Source organism: Panthera onca, chromosome B3, assembly GCF_046562875.1.
Source record: "Panthera onca isolate mPanOnc1 chromosome B3, mPanOnc1 haplotype 2, whole genome shotgun sequence".
In the NCBI taxonomy this organism is placed as follows: Eukaryota; Metazoa; Chordata; class Mammalia; order Carnivora; family Felidae; genus Panthera; species Panthera onca.
Genome location: NC_138344.1, coordinates 81935928 through 81956538, shown reverse-complemented (window position 1 = coordinate 81956538; position 20611 = coordinate 81935928). Strand labels below are relative to the sequence as shown.

General features: G+C 40.1%; 1 protein-coding gene across 7 annotated transcripts in view; it reads right to left on the bottom strand.

The window, feature by feature from the left end:
- AKAP6 (A-kinase anchoring protein 6) overlaps positions 1–20611 on the bottom strand; it is a 558374-nt gene that overhangs the window by 287591 nt on the left and 250172 nt on the right. For all 7 annotated transcript variants that reach the window (XM_078448340.2, XM_060619471.3, XM_060619475.3 and 4 more), the window contains one exon: positions 889–1140. In XM_078448340.2, coding sequence (XP_078304466.2) covers positions 889–1140 — 252 coding nt within the window. The remainder of the gene's footprint in view (positions 1–888; positions 1141–20611) is intronic.

Sequence of the window (20611 nt, the reverse complement as noted above, 5' to 3'; positions counted from 1 at the left end):
TGCATCAAAAGTGACAGCAATAAGCTCTTTAAAATACCCTTAATATGAGTACAAAAAAATACAAATATATTGGTTGTGTAAAATTCTGAAACCCATTTGACTTCTTACATCCAGAATGACTTTTTTTAAAGCGTGAATTTAATCATGTCAATTCCCCAAACTCTTTTTCTTTCCCTAAAATATATTCTAATTCTTTTAATACGAGTTTTAGTATGACTTTTCATCTTCATAATCTGACCTCTGCTTACCTAATAGGTAATCCTGGTCCCTTAAACTTTTTGCTCCAATCCTTTCTATAGCTCTCTGAGACTGTCATTCTTTCTCTTACTTCTGGATCTTTGATGATGCCATTCTTTTTGCCTGGAATATTTTCTACCTTTGTTACCCAGTCTAATACTGCTTCTCCTTTAGGTCCAACCTGGGACTTCCCTGTCTGAATTAGGTTCCCCTTTTCTATCTTCCAGTAGCAATATGTAGACTTAATCACAATCTGCCTTTAATGTCTGTCCTTCTGTCTCTATCCCCTACTAGACCACTTGAGGGAAAAGACCACATTTTGATCACTATTATACTCTTAGCACCTAGTGCTTAGCATATAGTAAGTGCTCAATAAATATTTATCAAATAACTGAATGGGGAGCAAGAAGCCAGGTGAGTACCAACAACTGTGGGTGGTATCTGGGCAAACCATCAGGTATGAATTAACTCTGGTCTAAAGCTTTATTCACATTAAAAGTACCCTAGCCTCCAGTCACTATACCTAGATTCAAAGCCCAGCTCAGGCCCTGATTATTTACCTACGAGAAGTTCCTATCCCACATCTCTGAGCCGAGAACATTCTTCAAATGGTCACACGTGATGACACATGACTTGGCTTCACATACCCACCTCATTTGTCTCTTCGGAGAAAGCCTGCAGAATGTCCGTCTGCCTGGTGTAGTTGCCATTGGCGTCCTGCAGACCCTGTAAGATGCGCTCCCGCAGGACCAGCACCGAGACTCGGAGCTGATGCCAGAGGAGCTGCACGGCGTGGATGTCCACAATCACGTTCACCGAGTAGGACAGCAGCTTCAGGGAGAACTCTGTTTCAAGGAGGGCATGGATTTGCTCAACATGATCAGAAATATCTTCGCAAATGTCCTGTAAAGAAAAACAAAATACATGAAGGCTATTTTCCCTTAACCTAGGGACAGTGGTGGCTGGGGGGGGGGGGGGGGGGGGGGTGGTGGGGCGTGATAAAAAAAAGTCACTCCTTCACTTAACACCAATTGCCAGGGCCAACAGGTCTGGTAAACTGCGGGTTGGGTAACTTGCCTTTATTTTTTTTTAATTTTTTAAATTATTTTTTTAATTATTTTTTAAATATAAGTTATTGTCAAGTTAGCTAACATACAGTGTATACAGTGTGCTCTTGGTTTCGGGGGTAGATTCCTGTGATTCATTGCTTACATACAACACCCAGTGCTCATTCCAACAAGTACCCTCCTCAATGCCCATCACCCATTTTCCTCTCCCCCACCCTCCCCCATCAGTCCTCACTTTGTTCTCTGTATTTGAGTGTCTTATGGTTTGCCTCCCTCCCTCTCTGTTTGTAACTATTTCTCCCCCTTCCCTTTCCCCATGGTCTCCTGTTAAGTTTCTCAAGTTCCACATATGAGGGAAAACATATGATACCTGTCTTTCTCTGACTGACTTATTTCACTTAGCATTATACCCTCCAGTTCCATCCATGTTGTTGCAAATGGAAGGATTTTACTCTTTCTCATTGCCAGCTAGTATTCAATCATATATAAAAAACACATCTTCTTTATCCATTCATCAGTTGATGGACATTTTTTTTTTAATGTTTACTTTTGAAAGAGAGCGACAGAGCATGAGCAGTGGAGGGGCAGAGAGAAAGGGAGACGCAGAATCCAAAGCAGGCTCCAGGCTCTGAGCTGTCAGCACAGAGCCCGACGTGGGGCTCGAACCCACAAACTGTGAGATCATGACCTGAACTGAAGTCGGATGCTTAACTGACTGAGCCACCCAGATGCCCCTATTGATGGTCATTTAACTTGCCTTTATTTAATATCAGATACATAGCTGCAGGCTGTATTCTTGGCCACTGGACCTTCAGTACATGCAGGTAAGTTGATCTTTTTCTAAACCACAAAAATGCTACTATTCTTTCAGATTCAACTCTTTCAGATTGAAAGTTCAGCCAAGGTAAGAGGTCACCTCATAAATCTGCTCTCTATTCTCTTTAGTTACTGTTTGTTTGTGATCCTGGCAAGGGAGCCAACAGCTGATCTCTTTGCTAGTGGCGAGTTCCTCCGAGCACACAGTGTTTCAGGAGAGAGGCATCATCCAGACAGGTAGCAGGGAGAAACGTAGGCTAGAATTGTGCACTTCATAGGAACACCCAACCATGCTCAAGAAGCCATGGGGTCTTTGATGTAAGGGACAATTGTCACATTCCCACAACAACAGATTTTCATCTTTAAATTCATAATGAGTATCTAAATTTCAACCCACACTTTGTAATCAGAATCACTTTTTTAAAACCTTTTTATTTGATTATAGTTGACACACAATGTCACATTAGTTTCAGGTATGCAACATAGTGATTCAAATTCTCTAAACTTTATGCTATGCTCCCTGCAAGTATAGCTACCATCTGTCACCATACAACACTATTACAATATCATTGACTATATTCCCCATGCTGTGTCTTTTATCCTTGTGATACTTATTCATTCCATAACTGGAAGCCTGTATCTCCCACTCTTCTTCCCCCATTTTGTCCACCCCCCATCCTCCCCTTCGCTCTGGAAACCATCAATTTATTCTCTATATTTATAGTTCTGACAGAGAAAGAAAGTCAGAAAAATCCCAAGGACAAAAAAGACAAAATATGGCTGTGTTTTTAAGACCTGGACATTTTAAATAAAAACCTTACTAAATCAAAGTTTCAATCTCCTCCACACATACTATTAGGTAGGCAGATTTGGTGCCGGATATGTCACTTGTCCTTACAATTTCCCAAATTTCAATTGTGCTGTCAGAGGCTGGCAGCACAAAATGGGTAGCATCAATGGTAATATTTACTCGAGCAATTTGAGTCCATTAAGCATCAAAAGGATGAACATGTCAGCTAAAGTACTCAGTGACTCATGTTTAGTTATGCATCAGTGATTTTTTTAAATGGGACTTTTATTTATGATTTTTATTAAGGCTAAAATGTAGGATAACATTTGAGGTCTGAGCCCTATCATGACTATCCAAACAGTCAGTCTAGCTGGAAACATAACTTTTCAATTTCATATAATTCAATTACTCGTTTTTAAAGAAAAACTGAAATGGAATCTGTATTTAATGTGTAATAGTAGGCAAAAAAAATCTATTGAAGAATGACATAAAATTGTGCTGAATTTTTAATAAAAATTATTGTAAAACTCCAATAAGTGCTCCAATATTATTTCTTGAAACTCAAGAACTAATTGGTGATACTTATGTAAATTGGTGGTAATAATTTGAAATAGATTAAAAGTTTAAACAGACTTTGGAATCCTAATTAGGTAAAGTTCTGACTAATGTGGCCCATGAGCACATGCAGTCCAAAAAAGATTTGGTGTAAAAATCACATTACCTCATCAACCAGTACATGGAAACCACTCAAAGCCAGATTAGCCAGTCTCTGCTGGCCTTCAGCACATCAGGGCAGGCCTCTAACTGCTATCATCAAATAGTCCATACTGCCTGGGATCTCAACAGATGCCTCCTTGGAGCATTTACTCCAGTTATTTCCCACACTTCTTATTCTTGATACCTCAACCACCACCCCAGAGTAAATGTCCTGTATCCTTTGCCCTCTTAGGATGCTCATTTCCATGTAGTACTGTGTTACCTTGGGGAACTCCCTTCCTCCCACTGCTGATCTCTTACAAACACTGTGCACTTTCCTGGCTAATACTCCCAGTCCATTGTATAAGAAATTCTCCATAACTTTTTCACAGAATAGTACATGTATCTCCTGCTCTTACCCAAACGTGACTCTGTCCCGGGTTCCTGCTTCCCCCACTGCTATCCCATTGAAGTCTGTTCCTTCTCCCAGCCCTCACCTGAGATATGGGGGAAGGGCAAGCCTCACTGCTTCTTTACACTTTCTGATCATTAGTCTTTTGCCCTCATACTAACACCCTTTGTTTCTACTAGGTGTCTACTCTCTGCTATGCCTTCCCATCTTCCTTCTTCATTGCTATTACCTATATTCTCTTGCACTCCTCACACTGAAGAACGCATGTGGTTCAGTTTTCCTCTCCATATTGAGCAGACCATTACCTGAGGTAATGTTTACACTGATGAACCAACCAACACCCTTGCCTCAAGTTTCCTTTACTCCACAACCCTTAAGACCTTCATGACTACTCCATTAGGACAACTCTGCCATATCTCTATTCTGGACCTTGTCACCACTCTACCTGTGGAACAGTATCAGAAAGTCTCCTATGCCCCCAAACTCTCTTTGTCTTTTTCACTCCCATTCTCCCACTACAGGTGTTCTCCAACCTCATCTAGGCCACCAGCCCCCTCCACCCCTTTTTCTCATAAACCACCCTTTCCTGCAAAGCCTCTATAGTGATCACTTCAACCACTCCCTTGGCAGTGTTTTCCACTTTCTCACATTCTTGATTTCCTCACTTGGATTTGTTAATATCAGTCTCCTGGGCCCTACTATGATCCTGCTGATTCAGAATACATTATATACCTAGGACAGGAAAAGGTTTGGGTAACTATTATGCCACCTGCTCAGAATAGCCAAAGAGTCATTTCTCAACCACCCCACTTCCACCTTCCCATATAATATGTTATATACAGTCTTGGCACCATCAAAACAACATGCCATCACTCCTCTTACACATCATTTGGTTCCTTCATGATGAATGTAGGAATTTAGTCAGACCCAGGCCATGGTCAAGATTGCCAGGCAACTATCCAGGGGAAACAATGTATAAGGGGCACTAAAGCATCAACAGTGCCAGTTAACTAAGGTCTTCACACCCTCCTCCTTACATATCTGTGAAATAGAAATTACCCCTGTTCCTACAGAAACAGATGGGCCCTGAGAGAAAGAAACACTATCCCCACAAGAGCTCACCTCTCTCTATTGAGTATTTTCGCAGTGTGCACATGCAGTGTCTGCTGAAATTTTGAAACTAAATAATGCATGGCATGGTACAACTTTCTGGGGTCTATTCATTTACTTAATCATTTGTATGCCCTCTACTCTGTCACCAGGTGTCTGGTTTGACAAAATTACATGCACACACAAACTGTAGAACAAGAATTCCAGATGTATGTGTAGGGTGTGTGTGTGTGTGTGTGTGTGTGTGTGTGTGTGTGTGTGAAAGTATGTACACCCTCCCCCAAACATAAAACTAATACTTGGAATATTCGATGAGAGGTTTGTTGAGAGAAATAACTGAGTGATTCTGAATCTGTACTTACTTTTTAATGATATAAAATCTGCTTTCCTCTGTCCCTCTACATAAATGTCAACCAAACATTTAAAGAATAATCAGTTTGAAGCTTCTAAGCCTTAGACCCTTAACTATTGCCAATTTGCCATATGTTTATATGAAAGAAGCTGAATATTATTGACATTCTGTTTATTTTAATGCAGTCAGATAACTAGGTATTAGAAACTTTTAAAAAGGATTTGCTAAATGGCTTCCTTCCAGCAAAGACTGTTTGGAATTAAAAGGCTCTGAGAGATCTGACCTGTTGGAGGCCCTATGGGCACTAAATTAGCAAGGTGAAGAGGAAGCATTTGAGGTGGGGTCGGGGGGAGTGGAGGGTCAGACCAGAGTCCCACTGATGCATATAAAGAATCACTAGTGTTCAGCCTTGACTGGACATGTGACTCAAGTAGATAGCAACTGGAGACTGGACTCAACTCACATGGCCAAACTGCTCAGCATATAACAAACTTTTGAGCACTGCAGTGCTACTTGCTAGAAAAAAAGTTAGTAATTTTAGATTCACAAATTTTTAGGAAGACAAAAAGAAACAATCCCTTCCGGTTCAGGACTGTATACACACACACACACACACACACACACACACACACACACACACGTCTTAAAGATGTATAAGCAAAAATATTTCTCTCCATCTGCTTACTGAGAGCATTAACACTAACATTAACATTATACAATGAGAGATGTCAAATTTAACATGGCAATGACTGGTTAAGCTGATTTGGTGACTAAAATTCATAACAAATGTTAATGTTTGATTTCAGGTTCTTTCCTATTTCTATAGAGGGTGTTAGTAGGCAGAAACCTGAGTGTCTGTAAAGGAGATAAGATCAAGAAGGGGATGAGGACGTTGAAGACTGTATGAGTGACAGCCATGGAACCCTTTCCAGATTCAAAGGGAGAGATGATTCCCAAATATGCCTCACTTGGGACAAGGTGACCATGGACAGACCCACCAGTCCAGACTTCTATCACTCTAAAACCCCAAATTCAGTCTCTTTCCCTTAAAGGCAGCTCTCATCCATAGTATGCCATGTCCACAGAGAGCTAGAGGACTCTGGGACTATGTGGAGGTAGGAGAAAAGCAGATCCAGAGAAAGGCAGCAAAGGATACCAAGACAAACCATTAACCTTCAGAAGTTTGCCTGTCCTGTTCTCTTACGAACAAATGAAAAAAAATCATCTAACTTCCTATGAATATGGTGAAAAAATGCTGTTTCATATAATTTGTGAAGATTTTATCATCATCATCATAATGTAGCTTCATTTCCAGAGTGTATATTTTGGTTGATGAATGTTCTCCCCAACTAGTCGATTGGTTCCCCAGCACCTCTTCATATAATCAGTGCCTATCAGTAAGTTGGGCACTCAAGAATTTTGACAATCAGGATCTTACTTCAACATACTGACAATAAACAAAAACTTGAGTAGATAGAATTGTTTAGTTTTACTTTTCAATATCATCAATTTGTATCAATTGCTTTAGCTACATATAAGCTCCCATGACTCTACATCAATATATTATTCCCTTATATCTTTTCCTCTGAGAAAAGATATTCTCCATCAAGCCCATTTAGTTGACTCGATCAACAGATGTATCAAAGAATAACAAAATTTTAAGTTTAGGGTAGTTTTTAAATGTTCTTGTTCAAACAATAACATTTGTTTTTAGAGATCCTTAAAATGTCCCTGTAACGACCCATAATTATCAAGGATAGAAGAATAATGTCTTTAGAAATCAGTCACTTCTGTTTTTTCAGTGAATGTGCTGGGGATATAAAGTTGAATAAGGCCAGGGCTTGCCCCCCTACCCCAGAGTTCCTTGCCTGGTAGGAAGGAGCATGTAACCAGAAGCCATAGTTGGGAAGGTAAGTATTCACAGAGGGTACACAAATGAGGAGGAAATGACTGTGCCCAAGGAGGCAAGGAGGAAAGGGACAAGAAAGCTTTTCTAAGGAAGTAAAGTTTGGGTCTTCAAGGAGACCAGGAAGGTGAGGTGGAGAAGGGCATTCCAGGGAGTAGAAGATGTCAATGTGGTCGCCCTAAATATGGACCCAGGGTTTGGCACTGATTTTTCTTAGTCATGGCATATTAGACACAACTCATAAAAGAACACAATTTATTTCATCAAAATATAAAACTTCTACTCTGTGAAAGGTATTTTTAAGGAAAAGATAAGTTACTTGGAAAATATTTGCAAATCACCTATTCAATAAAGGATTTATATCCAGAATACCCTAACTCCCTCTGATCTATGGGAGATATATTCAAGATCCCCAGTGTATGCCTGAAACAAAAGATCATACTGAAATCTATATATACTCTGTTTTCCCCCTATATATACATACCATGATACATATACATGATAAAGTTTAATTTATAACTTAGGCACAGTAAGAAATTAATAATAACTAATAATAAAATAAAACAATAGTAACAATGTACTGTAATAAAGGTTATATGAATATGGCCTCTTTCTCTCTCCCTCTCTTTCAAAATATCTTATTGTACAGTTCTCACCCTTCTTCCTATGATGTGAGGTGATAAAACACCTATGTGATGAGATGAAGTGAGGTGAATGACATAGGCATTGTGATGTAGCATCAGGCTACTATTGACCTTTTGACGATACGTCAGAAGGAGGATCATCTGCTTCCAGACTACTATTGAGCACAGATAAGTGGGAGCTACTATATATAAAGAATTATCAAAACTCAACAGTAAGAAAAAACCCAATATAATTACACCATGGGCAAAGACATGGACAAACGCTTGACCTAAAGTGGGTATAATGATGGTAAAAAAGCACATGAAAAAGAACTTTCAGCCTCATCTAGCCATTAGAGAAATGCAAATTAAAACCACAGTGAGATACCTGTATGCATGTATACTTGTATACATTTTTTTTAAATTTTTTTTTAACATTTTATTTATTTTTGAGACAGGGAGAGACAGAGCATGAACAGGGGAGGGGCAGAGAGAGAGGGAGACACAGAATCCGAAACAGGCTCCAGGCTCTGAGCTGTCAGCACAGAGCCCGACGCGGGGCTCGGACTCACGGACCGCGAGATCATGACCTGAGACGAAGTCGGCCACCCAACGGACTGAGCCACCCAGGCGCCCCTATATTTTTAAAATGGATACAATAAAAAATAACAAGTGCTCAGAAGTGCCAGAGCAACTGACACTCTCCTACACTGCTAGTGGAATGCAAAAGGGTACAGGCACTCTGGAAAACAGTTTAGCCGTTTCCTATGAAGTTAGACATACGCTTACCTTACAACCCAGCAATCCCACTCCTGAGTGTTTGCCTTAGAGAGATAAAAACTTAGGCACATACACAAAAGAAAAGAAGCTACTCATAATCACCAAAACCTAAATGTCCTTCAGTGGTAAATAGATAAACAAATTACAATTACGCCACGTCTATATAATACACAACAAGTAGGGGAAAAACTATTGATACATGTAACAATTTGTATAAATCTCAAAGGCATTATGCTAAGTGAAAGAAGCCGGTCTCAAAAGATTGCATGCTATATAATTTCATTTATACGACATTCTCTGAAGAAAATTATAGTGATGAAGAATACATTAGTGGTTTCCAGGCACTGGGGTTGGGAGAGCATGACTATAAACTGAGAGCATAGGGGAGTTTTGGGGTGATAGAATTGTTCTGTATTCTGACTGTGGAGATGGTTATATGAATCTCCAAATGGGTTAAAATTTGTAGAACTGTACAAAAAAGAACTGTACCAAAAAGAAAGTCAATGTTGCTGTATGATCATTTTTAAAATAATGAAAGAAAAGAAAACCGGTTTATAGTCTCTTAGTAAAATGCATATAAAAATTAATTTCGGGTCACACATTCCCTTCAGATTCTTGGAAATTATAAAGAACACACTCATTACACGGCACTATTATCTACATCCCTGATTCCACAACTTCCACATTATTTCCTGTCAAGTATAAAAGAAAATGAGACTAATGTAGAGCCCATCTCAAAGCGAACTAAACCAAATGGCAGTGGTTAACAATATATCTTCAAAGTTGCATCAAGACTTTTTCCTTAGACATGACTGTGTTCACGTGGGAAAGTGACGTTCTTCATTTTGTTTAATCCACACACAGCACAGTAGTCTCTGTGTCATTCAATTACTCACAGAATATGATGCATTGAATACATTATGTTGCCAACTGCCCGCTTTACTCAACCTTCTTGACACCTGTGGTCTCAGAATTGCAGCTGCTGCCACCTGTCTGAAACAGGAATCTCCTGTGGTTTACTGAAGCAGCTCACATAAACACTGACCTGAGGCTGGAGTTTACAAATAAACTCCAGCTGGTTGGGTGCTTTTATTTTATTTTTATTTTATTTTATTTTTTAATTTATTAACTTATTTTGAGAGAGAGAGCATGAGTGGGAAGAGGGACAGAGAGAGAGAGAGAGAGGGAGAGAGAGTCCCAAGCAGGCTGCACTGCCAGCGGGGCCTGAACCCACGAACTGTGAGATCATGACCTGAGCCTAAATCAAGAGTCAGACACTTAAGCAAGTGAGCTACCCAGGCACCCCTGGGTGTTTTTCTTTTAATTTACTTGTGTGTTTACATAAGAGAGTTGTGTGTTTATGTGTGTTTATGTTTATTCTTTTTTGTGTGTAGGATTGCTGTATATTTTTCAGTTGTATCTTATCTTTTCTAGATAGAGTACTGATATGTATTTAAGCAGTATGTTCAGTTTCCACTAGCATGGGAGAAAGATGAGGATACCTTTCATGGCAGTGCTCTAATTGCTTCAGCTTCTGCTACTTGTCCCTGGGAAGGGATCTGTTTGCTGTCTCACCATAAGGCCACCATGCCCCTTCTCAACCATTCTCAAGACATCTTGAAGGTTTTCTTGTGAAAGTACAAGTATCCATGGACCAACATTCTTCCAAAGGGTCCCAAAGTGTCAATCTCCAGGCTCTGTGTGTATTTTTGGAAGGAAATCCACCCTCCCTACAACTTCCTCGCCCAGGTACCAAAGCAATACTAGGCACCTCAGTTTCATGAAGTCCCATTAATACAGTCCTTCCCACTTCTTTCCACTTCTTGCTTTGCCCCACATGCAATCCCCAAATGAGAAAACACAGCAAATCCCCCCAACACCTACAATCTGCCTCTCCATAGGAACAAACAGTAATTGGCAGGGACTTCTCCATTCATCTACAACCCCAAATAATGTTCTCTTTTTTTTTTTCTCCTAAAAGTAATTTCACTGTTTCCCTTAAAACATTCCTGACTTATATTTGTGTAACTGTAGGACACATTCAAATGTCTTTTCTAAGAAATTATGAATTAAAGCATGCTTTTTAAAGGATAGTCAGGTCTCACTTCCACTTCCAATGTTTTCCTAACAGAGTTTCAAAATTCTTGAATCTTCATCTTAGCCAGCACGGACCACTACATTTAGAAAAATGTAAATTACATTTTTGAATTACAGTTATAAAACGTTTTCCTAATCTAAAGTCACTAAGACTAGAATTAAATATCAAGAGGCAGGGCACATGGGTGGCTCAGTTCGTTAAGCATCCAACTTCAGCTCAGGTCATGATCTCACAGCTTGTGGGTTCGAGCCCCACGTCGGGCTCTGTGCTGACAGCTCAGAGCCTGGATCCTGCTTCAGATCCTGTGCCTCCCTCTCTCTCTGCCCCTCCCCTGCTCACACTCTGTCTCTCTCTTTCTCAAAAATAAGCATTAAAAATTTTTTTTAAATATCAAGAGGCATTTTCTATACATATTTTAGTCTTACTGCAAAACACCATGTCATCCTGACTGCTCATTTTGTTTATTAGCAATTGTAGATATGCCCACTGTATGTGTGTGTTCACTCACTAGAAAAAAAACTGAGAGGAGACTCCTACCTAATACATGGGCTTTTATTTTAAAGTGCAGATCAAGGGAACACTACAGTCACTTGGTTTAAAAACAAGAAAAAGAAAACCTCATATGTGCCTATCCCTGTGAAAGTGAGCCATTTGAACTGAACCTTGCAAGTTTATATTAAAAACTTCCTATTGCAGAGTATTAATGTCATCTTCAGTTGACTTTCAAAGCTGTGCTTTCTCCAAAAAAACAGACAGATATTCCTATGACAAGGTATTTTATTTCCCCAAATTAGACTTCTCCCTCTTTTTTCCCTTCCTCAAGTAAATATACTTTTTAAAAAAATGTTTATTTATTTTTGAGAGAGAGCATGAGCAGGGGAGGGGCGTGGGGGGGGGCGGGGGCAGTACAGAGGATCCAAAGCAGGCTCTGTGCTTACAGCAGAGAGCCCAATGCGGGGCTCAAACCTAGGAGCCCTGAGATTATGACCTGAGCCAAAGTCTGACGTTTAACCCACTGAGCCACCCAGGCACCCCACAAATATACTTTCTTAGTGGTCCTGGTTTCTTCTTTATCATATCATTTCTTCTTTATCATATCTCCTATCTTTATCATATTAGAATGGCTGTGGTGGGAGGGAGGGAGGGGTCCTGAGACTTTTTATGGTCATCACAGTACATACTTCTCTCCAGAGTTTGAAGAACTTATGGCTGCAAACAGTTGTTACCCTTTTAATTGCGACAGTTTGGAAAGTATGACTGAAAGGAGATTACTTATGTGCAAATGATTTTGCTGTTATCATTAGCTATAACTCATCCATTTCTCAGACCAGACTGTACCTTTCTAGATGCAGGAAATGAGTTTTAATGGTCTCTGTGTCTATCATGCCACACTGCTAGTAGCATACTGCCACACATTTGGTCAGTGTTCAGAGGATGTTTGTAGAATTCAACTGAAGAGAAAGTGTGTTTCACAAATCAATCCCCATAAAGTGAGGACTAGTTTAGTGTCCTCTCCTAAGTGAATCCACACTGAGTGGCGCTCAATTGGCAAATGCAAGCAGCTGACACTGAATGTCAGCTGTCTTGATCAGTAAAGGGGCTGAAAAAGCATGTAGGTTGGGGAGAGTAAAGAGGATGATAGAAAGAGGAGGAATATGGCGAATATAGACTTGGAAGCCTTTACACTTCCACTCTCATATTCTGAAAGTCTCCTCTGTCTTCCACTGATAAAGGACCAGCTGGAAGTTCTATCTGGCCATACCTGGCCACATCCAAATCTAGATGGTTCTTCTTTCCATGATTTAAAATTTGTTGCTGTTGTTGTTAGTATTGTTATTTAAAAACTTCAGAGGATTCATTGACTGAAATATCACTTTTGGGGCACCTGGGTGGCTCAGTCAGTTAAGCGTCTGACTTCAGCCCAGGTCATGATCTCACGGTCCTTGAGTTCGAGCCCCATGTCAGGCTCTATGGTGTCAGTTCAGAGCCTGGAGCCTGCTTAAGATCCTGTGTCTCCGTCTCTCTCTGCCCCTTCCCCACTCACACTCTATCTCTCAAAAAAATGAATAAATGTTAAAAAAATTTTTTTTAGAAATATCACTTTAACTTCCTAATCTCAGGCTTTCACTTGTATGAGAGGGAAAAAAAACCCTTAGCAAAAAAAGATGAGAACAAAATTGACAATTGTTATTGCACACTGGAGAAAATGTTTTATTAGGCTATTGCTTAGACACATTCACACACAGTGTTCTACATGACTCAACTACATAAAGATTCAAAATCTAAGTTCATTCATTAACGAAAATCATAGCTGTGGCCTTGACTCTAAACAGCCCATTTGGAAATTGCTTACAAGATCTATACTTCCCACATCTTCATAGAAATGATTTCAGGCAGAAATTGACAGAGAAGTCAGTGGTGGTTCTTACACTACAGTGTGCTTGTGAATCATACAGATTCTGTGGCTGCTCCTTTGAAGAGAGATGGGACCAAGAGATATGCAGTTTCTTAAGCACAACAGAGTGGCCATGATGCCAGTGTTCTCAGCACCGCATGCTGAAAAACACTGAGACAAAGATGGATCATGTGTCTAGTCCATCTGATACTAAAAAGGGAACCACATGCATACCTGTTGCTACAGAATCATAAAAACAAAATCTCCCAGCAGCTTGAGAGGTAGCCCACCAGTGACATTATCCAGATGTGTCTACAGTACAACTTACATTCATTTTGCCCCAGAACATGATTTCCACAACTTTTTTTACCCACTGCTGACAGTGTTATGATAATCTCTAGGTCAGCATCAAGCCTGCAGACTTGTTTAACATGCTTTTTTTTCTGCTCTTTTACACTTATAGAATGAAACAGATATGTGAAATCACACAAAAACATATAGCTTGGTAAATTATTATAAAGCAAACATCCTTGTAACCAATACCCAGGTCAAAAATTTTCCAGCCATGTACCTCCTCCCCATCATAGGTCCTCTATCTCTGTGAAAGTGACCCCTATCCTGACTCACATAGCAATCACTTTCTTGAATCTTGTTCTGTTTTATTACCCAAGTATGCATTCCTAGATACTATGACTTACTTTTGCACAGTTTTTCACTTGATATGTCCCTTTAAGTCTTTTTTTAATCTATAGATTCCATACATATTCCTTTTTCATACAATTTATCTGTTGAAGATCGTGGGGCATTAGACCTGCAGAGTTTCCCATAATTAGGATTTGTTGATTGCAGTCACCATGTAGATTCCTCTGTCTGCTCTACTTCCCTCAAATTGGCAGCTGAATCTTGAGGTCTAATTAGTCATACGTTCAATTTCTTTAACAAAAGTGTAAGTACTGTTGTGTTCTTTCAGCAAGAGGCTTTTAACTTTGGTTTAGCTCTTCTGTGACAGTTGATGATACCAACTATTCTGATAGTTGGTGCTCTTTGCCTCAATCTGTTAATGCTTTGGAGGTTGCAGAATGATGATATTCTATCATTTTGTTTTCATTTAATAGCTGGAATAACTTTATTAGAAAAAGCTTCCCTTTATCAACTATTTGTTTACAGTGATACAATTCACAAAGGAAAGTCAAGATAAATGCTTGATTCTTTTTGTTACTCAGTTTTCAAGATAATGAACTGCTCTTCTGTCAAATCAGAAGGTAACCAACCATTTGATTTACTTAGTATCAAATACTCATTAACTTAAACATATTTGATGAGTTTTGATCCATTACAATTCTCAATCTTATTGAAGCTCAGATTGTCCATCATTGGCCAGTGGGATCTCCTTCAACTTGACTTCAAGTTGATTGTTCTAGTTGTTTTCAATAGCTTCCTTGCTCATCTTGTCTATTTATAGACTTGAAATTAGCCATTTCTCTAAAAAGTCTTGGTTTCATTTCATGGAAAAAGTTTTTCCCGACTATAATTTGTGCAATAGGGATGCTCATTACTACTGAGTTAGTCATTGTTTCTTTTTTTTTTTAATTAACAGAGAAAGAAATATGAATATTTAAAAATAAAACACCTTAAGAGTCTCTTATGGGTTCCAGGAATATGGCGGCGTAGGAGGACGCTGGGCTCACCGCGCGTCCTGCTGATCACTTAGATTCCACCTACACCTGCCTAACTAACCCAGAAAACCACCTGAGGATTAGCAGAACGGAGTCTCCAGAGCCAAGTGTAGACGAGAGGCCCACGGAAGAGGGTAGGAAGGGCGGCGAGGCGGTGTGCACTGCACAAACTGGCGGGAGGGAGCCGGGGCAGAGGGGAAGCCTGCCGGCCAAGCAGAGCCCCTGAGTCTGGCTGGCAAAAGCGGAGGGGCCGGACGGAGTGTTTTCTGACAGCAAGTGGGACTTAACATCTGGAAGGTTATAAGTTAACAGCTCTGCTCAGAGAACGGGAGGGCTGGAAGACAACGGGAGGGCTGGAAGACAACGGGAGGGAGAGTTGTTGAGCCCTGGACAACAGAGCTCAGTTTGGTGGGGAACAAAGGCGCTTGCCAGCACCATCTCCCTCGCCCATCCCCCAGCCAAAATCCCAAAGGGAACCAGTTCCTGCCAGGGAACTTGCTTGCTCCACACAAACACCCAATGCTGTGCTTCTGTGGAGCCAAACCTCCGGCAGCGGATCTGACTCCCTCCCGCTGCCACAGGGCCCCTCCTGAAGTGGATCACCTAAGGAGAAGCAAGCTAAGCCTGCCCCTCCTGCCCCCGTGCACCTTGCCTACCCACCCCAGCTAATATGCCAGATCCCCAGCACCACAAGCCTGGCAGTGTGCAAGTAGCCCAGACAGGACACGCCACCCCACAGTGAATCCCGCCCCTAGGAGAGGGGAAGAGAAGGCACACACCAGTCTGACTGTGGCCCCAGCGGTGCACTGGGGGCAGACATCAGGTCTGACTGCGGCCCCGCCCACCAACTCCAGTTACACACCACAGCACAGGAGAAGTGCCCTGCAGGTCCGCACCACTCCAGAGACTATCCAAAATGACCAAACGGAAGAATTCCCCTCATAAGAATCTCCAGGAAATAACAACAGCTAATGAACTGATCAAAAAGGATTTAAATAAAATAACAGAAAGTGAATTTAGAATAATAGTCATAAAATTAATCGCTGGGCTTGAAAACAGTATACAGGACAGCAGAGAATCTCTTGCTACAGAGATCAAGGGACTAAGGAACAGTCAGGAGGAGCTAAAAAATGCTTTAAACGAAATGCAAAACAAAATGGAAACGACGACGGCTCGGCTTGAAGAGGCAGAGGAGAGAATAGGTGAACTAGAAGATAAAGTTATGGAAAAAGAGGAAGCTGAGAGAAAGAGAGATAAAAAAATCCAGGAGTATGAGGGGAAAATTAGAGAACTAAGTGATACACTAAAAAGAAATAATATATGCATAATTGGTATCCCAGAGGAGGAAGAGAGAGGGAAAGGTGCTGAAGGGGTACTTGAAAAAGTAATAGCTGAGAACTTCCCTGAACTGGGGAAGGAAAAAGGCATTGAAATCCAAGAGGTACAGAGAACTCCCTTCAGACGTAACTTGAATCGATCTTCTGCACGACATATCATAGTGAAACTGGCAAAATACAAGGATAAAGAGAAAATTCTGAAAGCAGCAAGGGATAAACGTGCCCTCACATATAAAGGAAGACCTATAAGACTCGTGACTGATCTCTCTTTTGAAACTTGGCAGGCCAGAAAGGATTGGCACAAGATCTTCAGTGTGCTGAACAGGAAAAATATGCAGCCGAGAATCCTTTATCCAGCAAGTCTGTCATTTAGAATAGAAGGAGAGATAAAGGTCTTCCCAAACAAACAAAAACTGAAGGAATTTGTCACCACGAAACCAGCCCTACAAGAGATCCTAAGGGGGATCCTGTGAGACAAAGTACCAGAGACATCACTACAAGCATAAAACATAAAGACATCACAAGAACTCTAAACCCATATCTTTCTATAATCACACTGAATGTAAATGGATTAAATGCGCCAACCAAAAGACATAGGGTATCAGAATGGATAAAAAAACAAGACCCATCTATTTGCTGTCTACAAGAGACTCATTTTAGATCCGAGGACACCTTTAGATTGAGAGTGAGGGGATGGAGAACTATTTATCATGCTACTGGAAGCCAAAAGAAAGCTGGAGTAGCCATACTTATATCAGACAAACTAGACTTTAAATTAAAGGCTGTAACAAGAGATGAAGAAGGGCATTAAATAATAATTACAGGGTCTATCCATCAGGAAGAGCTAACAATTATAAATGTCTATGCGCTGAACACCGGAGCCCCCAGATATATAAAACAATTACTCATAAACATAAGCAACCTTATTGATAAGAATGTGGTCATTGCAGGGGACTTTAACACTCCACTTACAGAAATGGATAGATCATCTAGACACACGTTCAATAAAGAAACAAGGGCCCTAAATTATACATTGGATCAGATGGACTTGACAGATATATTTAGAACTCTGCATCCCAAAGCAACAGAATATACTTTCTTCTCGAGTGCACATGGAACATTCTCCAAGATAGATCATATACTGGGTCACAAAACAGCCCTTCATAAGTATACGAGAATTGAAATTATACCATGCATACTTTCAGACCACAATGCTATGAAGCTTGAAATCAACCACAGGAAAAAGTCTGGAAAACCTCCAAAAGCATGGAGGTTAAAGAACACCCTACTAACGAATGAGTGGGTCAACCAGGCAATTAGAGAAGAAATTAAAAAGTATATGGAAACAAACAAAAATGAAAATACAACAATCCGGACGCTTTGGGATGCAGCGAAGGCAGTCCTGAGAGGAAAATACATCGCAATCCAGGACTATCTCAAGAAACAAGAAAAATCCTAAATACAAAATCTAACAGCACACCTAAAGGAAATAGAAACAGAACAGCAAAGGCAGCCTAAACCCAGCAGAAGAAGAGAAATAATAAAGATCAGAGCAGAAATAAACAATATAGAATCTAAAAAAACGGTAGAGCAGATCAACGAAACCAAGAGTTGGTTTTTTGAAAAAATAAACAAAATGACAAACCTCTAGCCAGGCTTCTCAAAAAGAAAAGGGAGATGACCCAAATAGATAAAATCATGAATGAAAATGGGATTATTACAACCAATCCCTCAGAGATACAAACAATTATCAGGGAATACTATGAAAAATTATATGCCAACAAATTGGACAACCTGGAAGAAATGGACAAATTCCTAAACACCCACACTCTTCCAAAACTCAATCAGGAGGAAATAGAAAGCTTGAACAGACCCATAACCAGCGAAGAAATTGAATCGGTTATCAAAAATCTCCCAACAAATAAGAGTCCAGGAACAGATGGCTTCCCAGGGGAGTTCTACCAGACATTTAAGGCAGAGATAATACTTATCCTTCTCAAGCTATTCCAAGAAATAGAAAGGGAAGGAAAACTTCCAGACTCATTCTATGAAGCCAGTATTACTTTGATTCCTAAACCAGACAGAGACCCAGTAAAAAAAGAGAACTACAGGCCAATATCCCTGATGAATATGGATGCAAAAATTCTCAATAAGATACTAGCAATTCGAATTCAACAGCATATAAAAAGAATTATTCACCATGATCAAGTGGGATTCATTCCTGGGATGCAGGGCTGGTTCAACATTCACAAATCGATCAACGTGATACATCACATTAATAAAAGAAAAGAGAAGAACCATATGATCCTGTCAATCGATGTAGAAAAGGCCTTTGACAAAATCCAGCACCCTTTCTTAATAAAAACCCTTGAGAAAGTCGGGATAGAAGGAACATACTTAAACATCATAAAAGCCATTTATGAAAAGCCCACAGCTAACATCATCCTCAATGGGGAAAAACTGAGAGCTTTTTCCCTGAGATCAGGAACACGACAGGGATGCCCACTCTCACCGCTGTTGTTTAACATAGTGTTGGAAATTCTAGCATCAGCAATCAGACAACAAAAGGAAATCAAAGGCATCAAAATTGGCCAAGATGAAGTCAAGCTTTCGCTTTTTGCAGATGACATGATATTATACATGGAAAATCCGACAGACTCCACCAAAAGTCTGCTAGAACTGATACATGAATTCAGCAAAGTTGCAGGATACAAAATCAATGTACAGAAATCAGTTGCATTTTTATACACTAACAATGAAGCAACAGAAAGACAAATAAAGAGACTGATCCCATTCACAATTGCACCAAGAAGCATAAAATACCTAGGAATAAATCTAACCAAAGATGTAAAAGATCTGTATGCTGAAAACTATAGAAAGCTTATGAAGGAAATTGAAGAAGATATAAAGAAATGGAAAGACATTCCCTGCTCATGGATTGGAAGAATAAATATTGTCAAAATGTCAATACTACCCAAAGCTATCTATGCATTCAATGCAATCCCAATCAAAATTGCACCAGCATTCTTCTCAAAACTAGAACAAGCAATCCTAAAATTCATATGGAACCACAAAAGGCCCCGAATAGCCAAAGTAATTTTGAAGACCAAAGCAGGAGGCATCACAATCCCAGACTTTAGCCTCTACTACAAAGCTGTCATCATCAAGACAGCATGGTATTGGCACAAAAACAGACACATAGACCAATGGAATAGAATAGAAACCCCAGAACTAGACCCACAAACGTATGGCCAACTAATCTTTGACAAAGCAGGAAAGAACATCCAATTGAAAAAAGACAGTCTCTTTAACAAATGGTGCTGGGAGAACTGGACAGCAACATGCAGAAGGTTGAAACTAGACCACTTTCTCACACCATTCACAAAAATAAACTCAAAATGGATAAAGGACCTGAATGTGAGACAGGAAACCATCAAAACCTTAGAGGAGAAAGCAGGAAAAGACCTCTCTGACCTCAGCCGTAGCAATCTCTTACTCGACACATCCCCAAAGGCAAGGGAATTAAAAGCAAAAGTGAATTACTGGGACCTTATGAAGATAAAAAGCTTCTGCACAACAAAGGAAACAACCAACAAAACTAAAAGGCAACCAACGGAATGGGAAAAGATATTCGCAAATGACATATCGGACAAAGGGCTAGTATCCAAAATCTATAAAGAGCTCACCAAACTCCACACCTGAAAAACAAATAACCCAGTGAAGAAATGGGCAGAAAACATGAATAGACACTTCTCTAAAGAAGACATTCAGATGGCCAACAGGCACATGAAAAGATGCTCAACGTCATTCCTTATCAGGGAAATACAAATCAAAACCACACTCAGATATCACCTCACGCCAGTCAGAGTGGCCAAAATGAACAAATCAGGAGACTATAGATGCTGGAGAGGATGTGGAGAAACGGGAACCCTCTTGCACTGTTGGTGGGAATGCAAATTGGTGCAGCCACTCTAGAAAGCAGTGTGGAGGTTCCTCAGAAAATTAAAAATAGACCTATCCTATGACCCAGCAATAGCACTGCTAGGAATTTACCCAAGGGATACAGGAGTACTGATGCATAGGGGCACTTGTACCCCAATGTTTATAGCGGCACTCTCAACAATAGCCAAATTGTGGAAAGAGCCTAAATGTCCATCAACTGATGAATGGATAAAGAAATTGTGGTTTATATACACAATGGAATACTATGTGGCAATGAGAAAAAATGAAATATGGCCCTTTGTAGCAACGTGGATGGAACTGGAGAGTGTGATGCTAAGTGAAATAAGCCATACAGAGAAAGACAGATACCATAT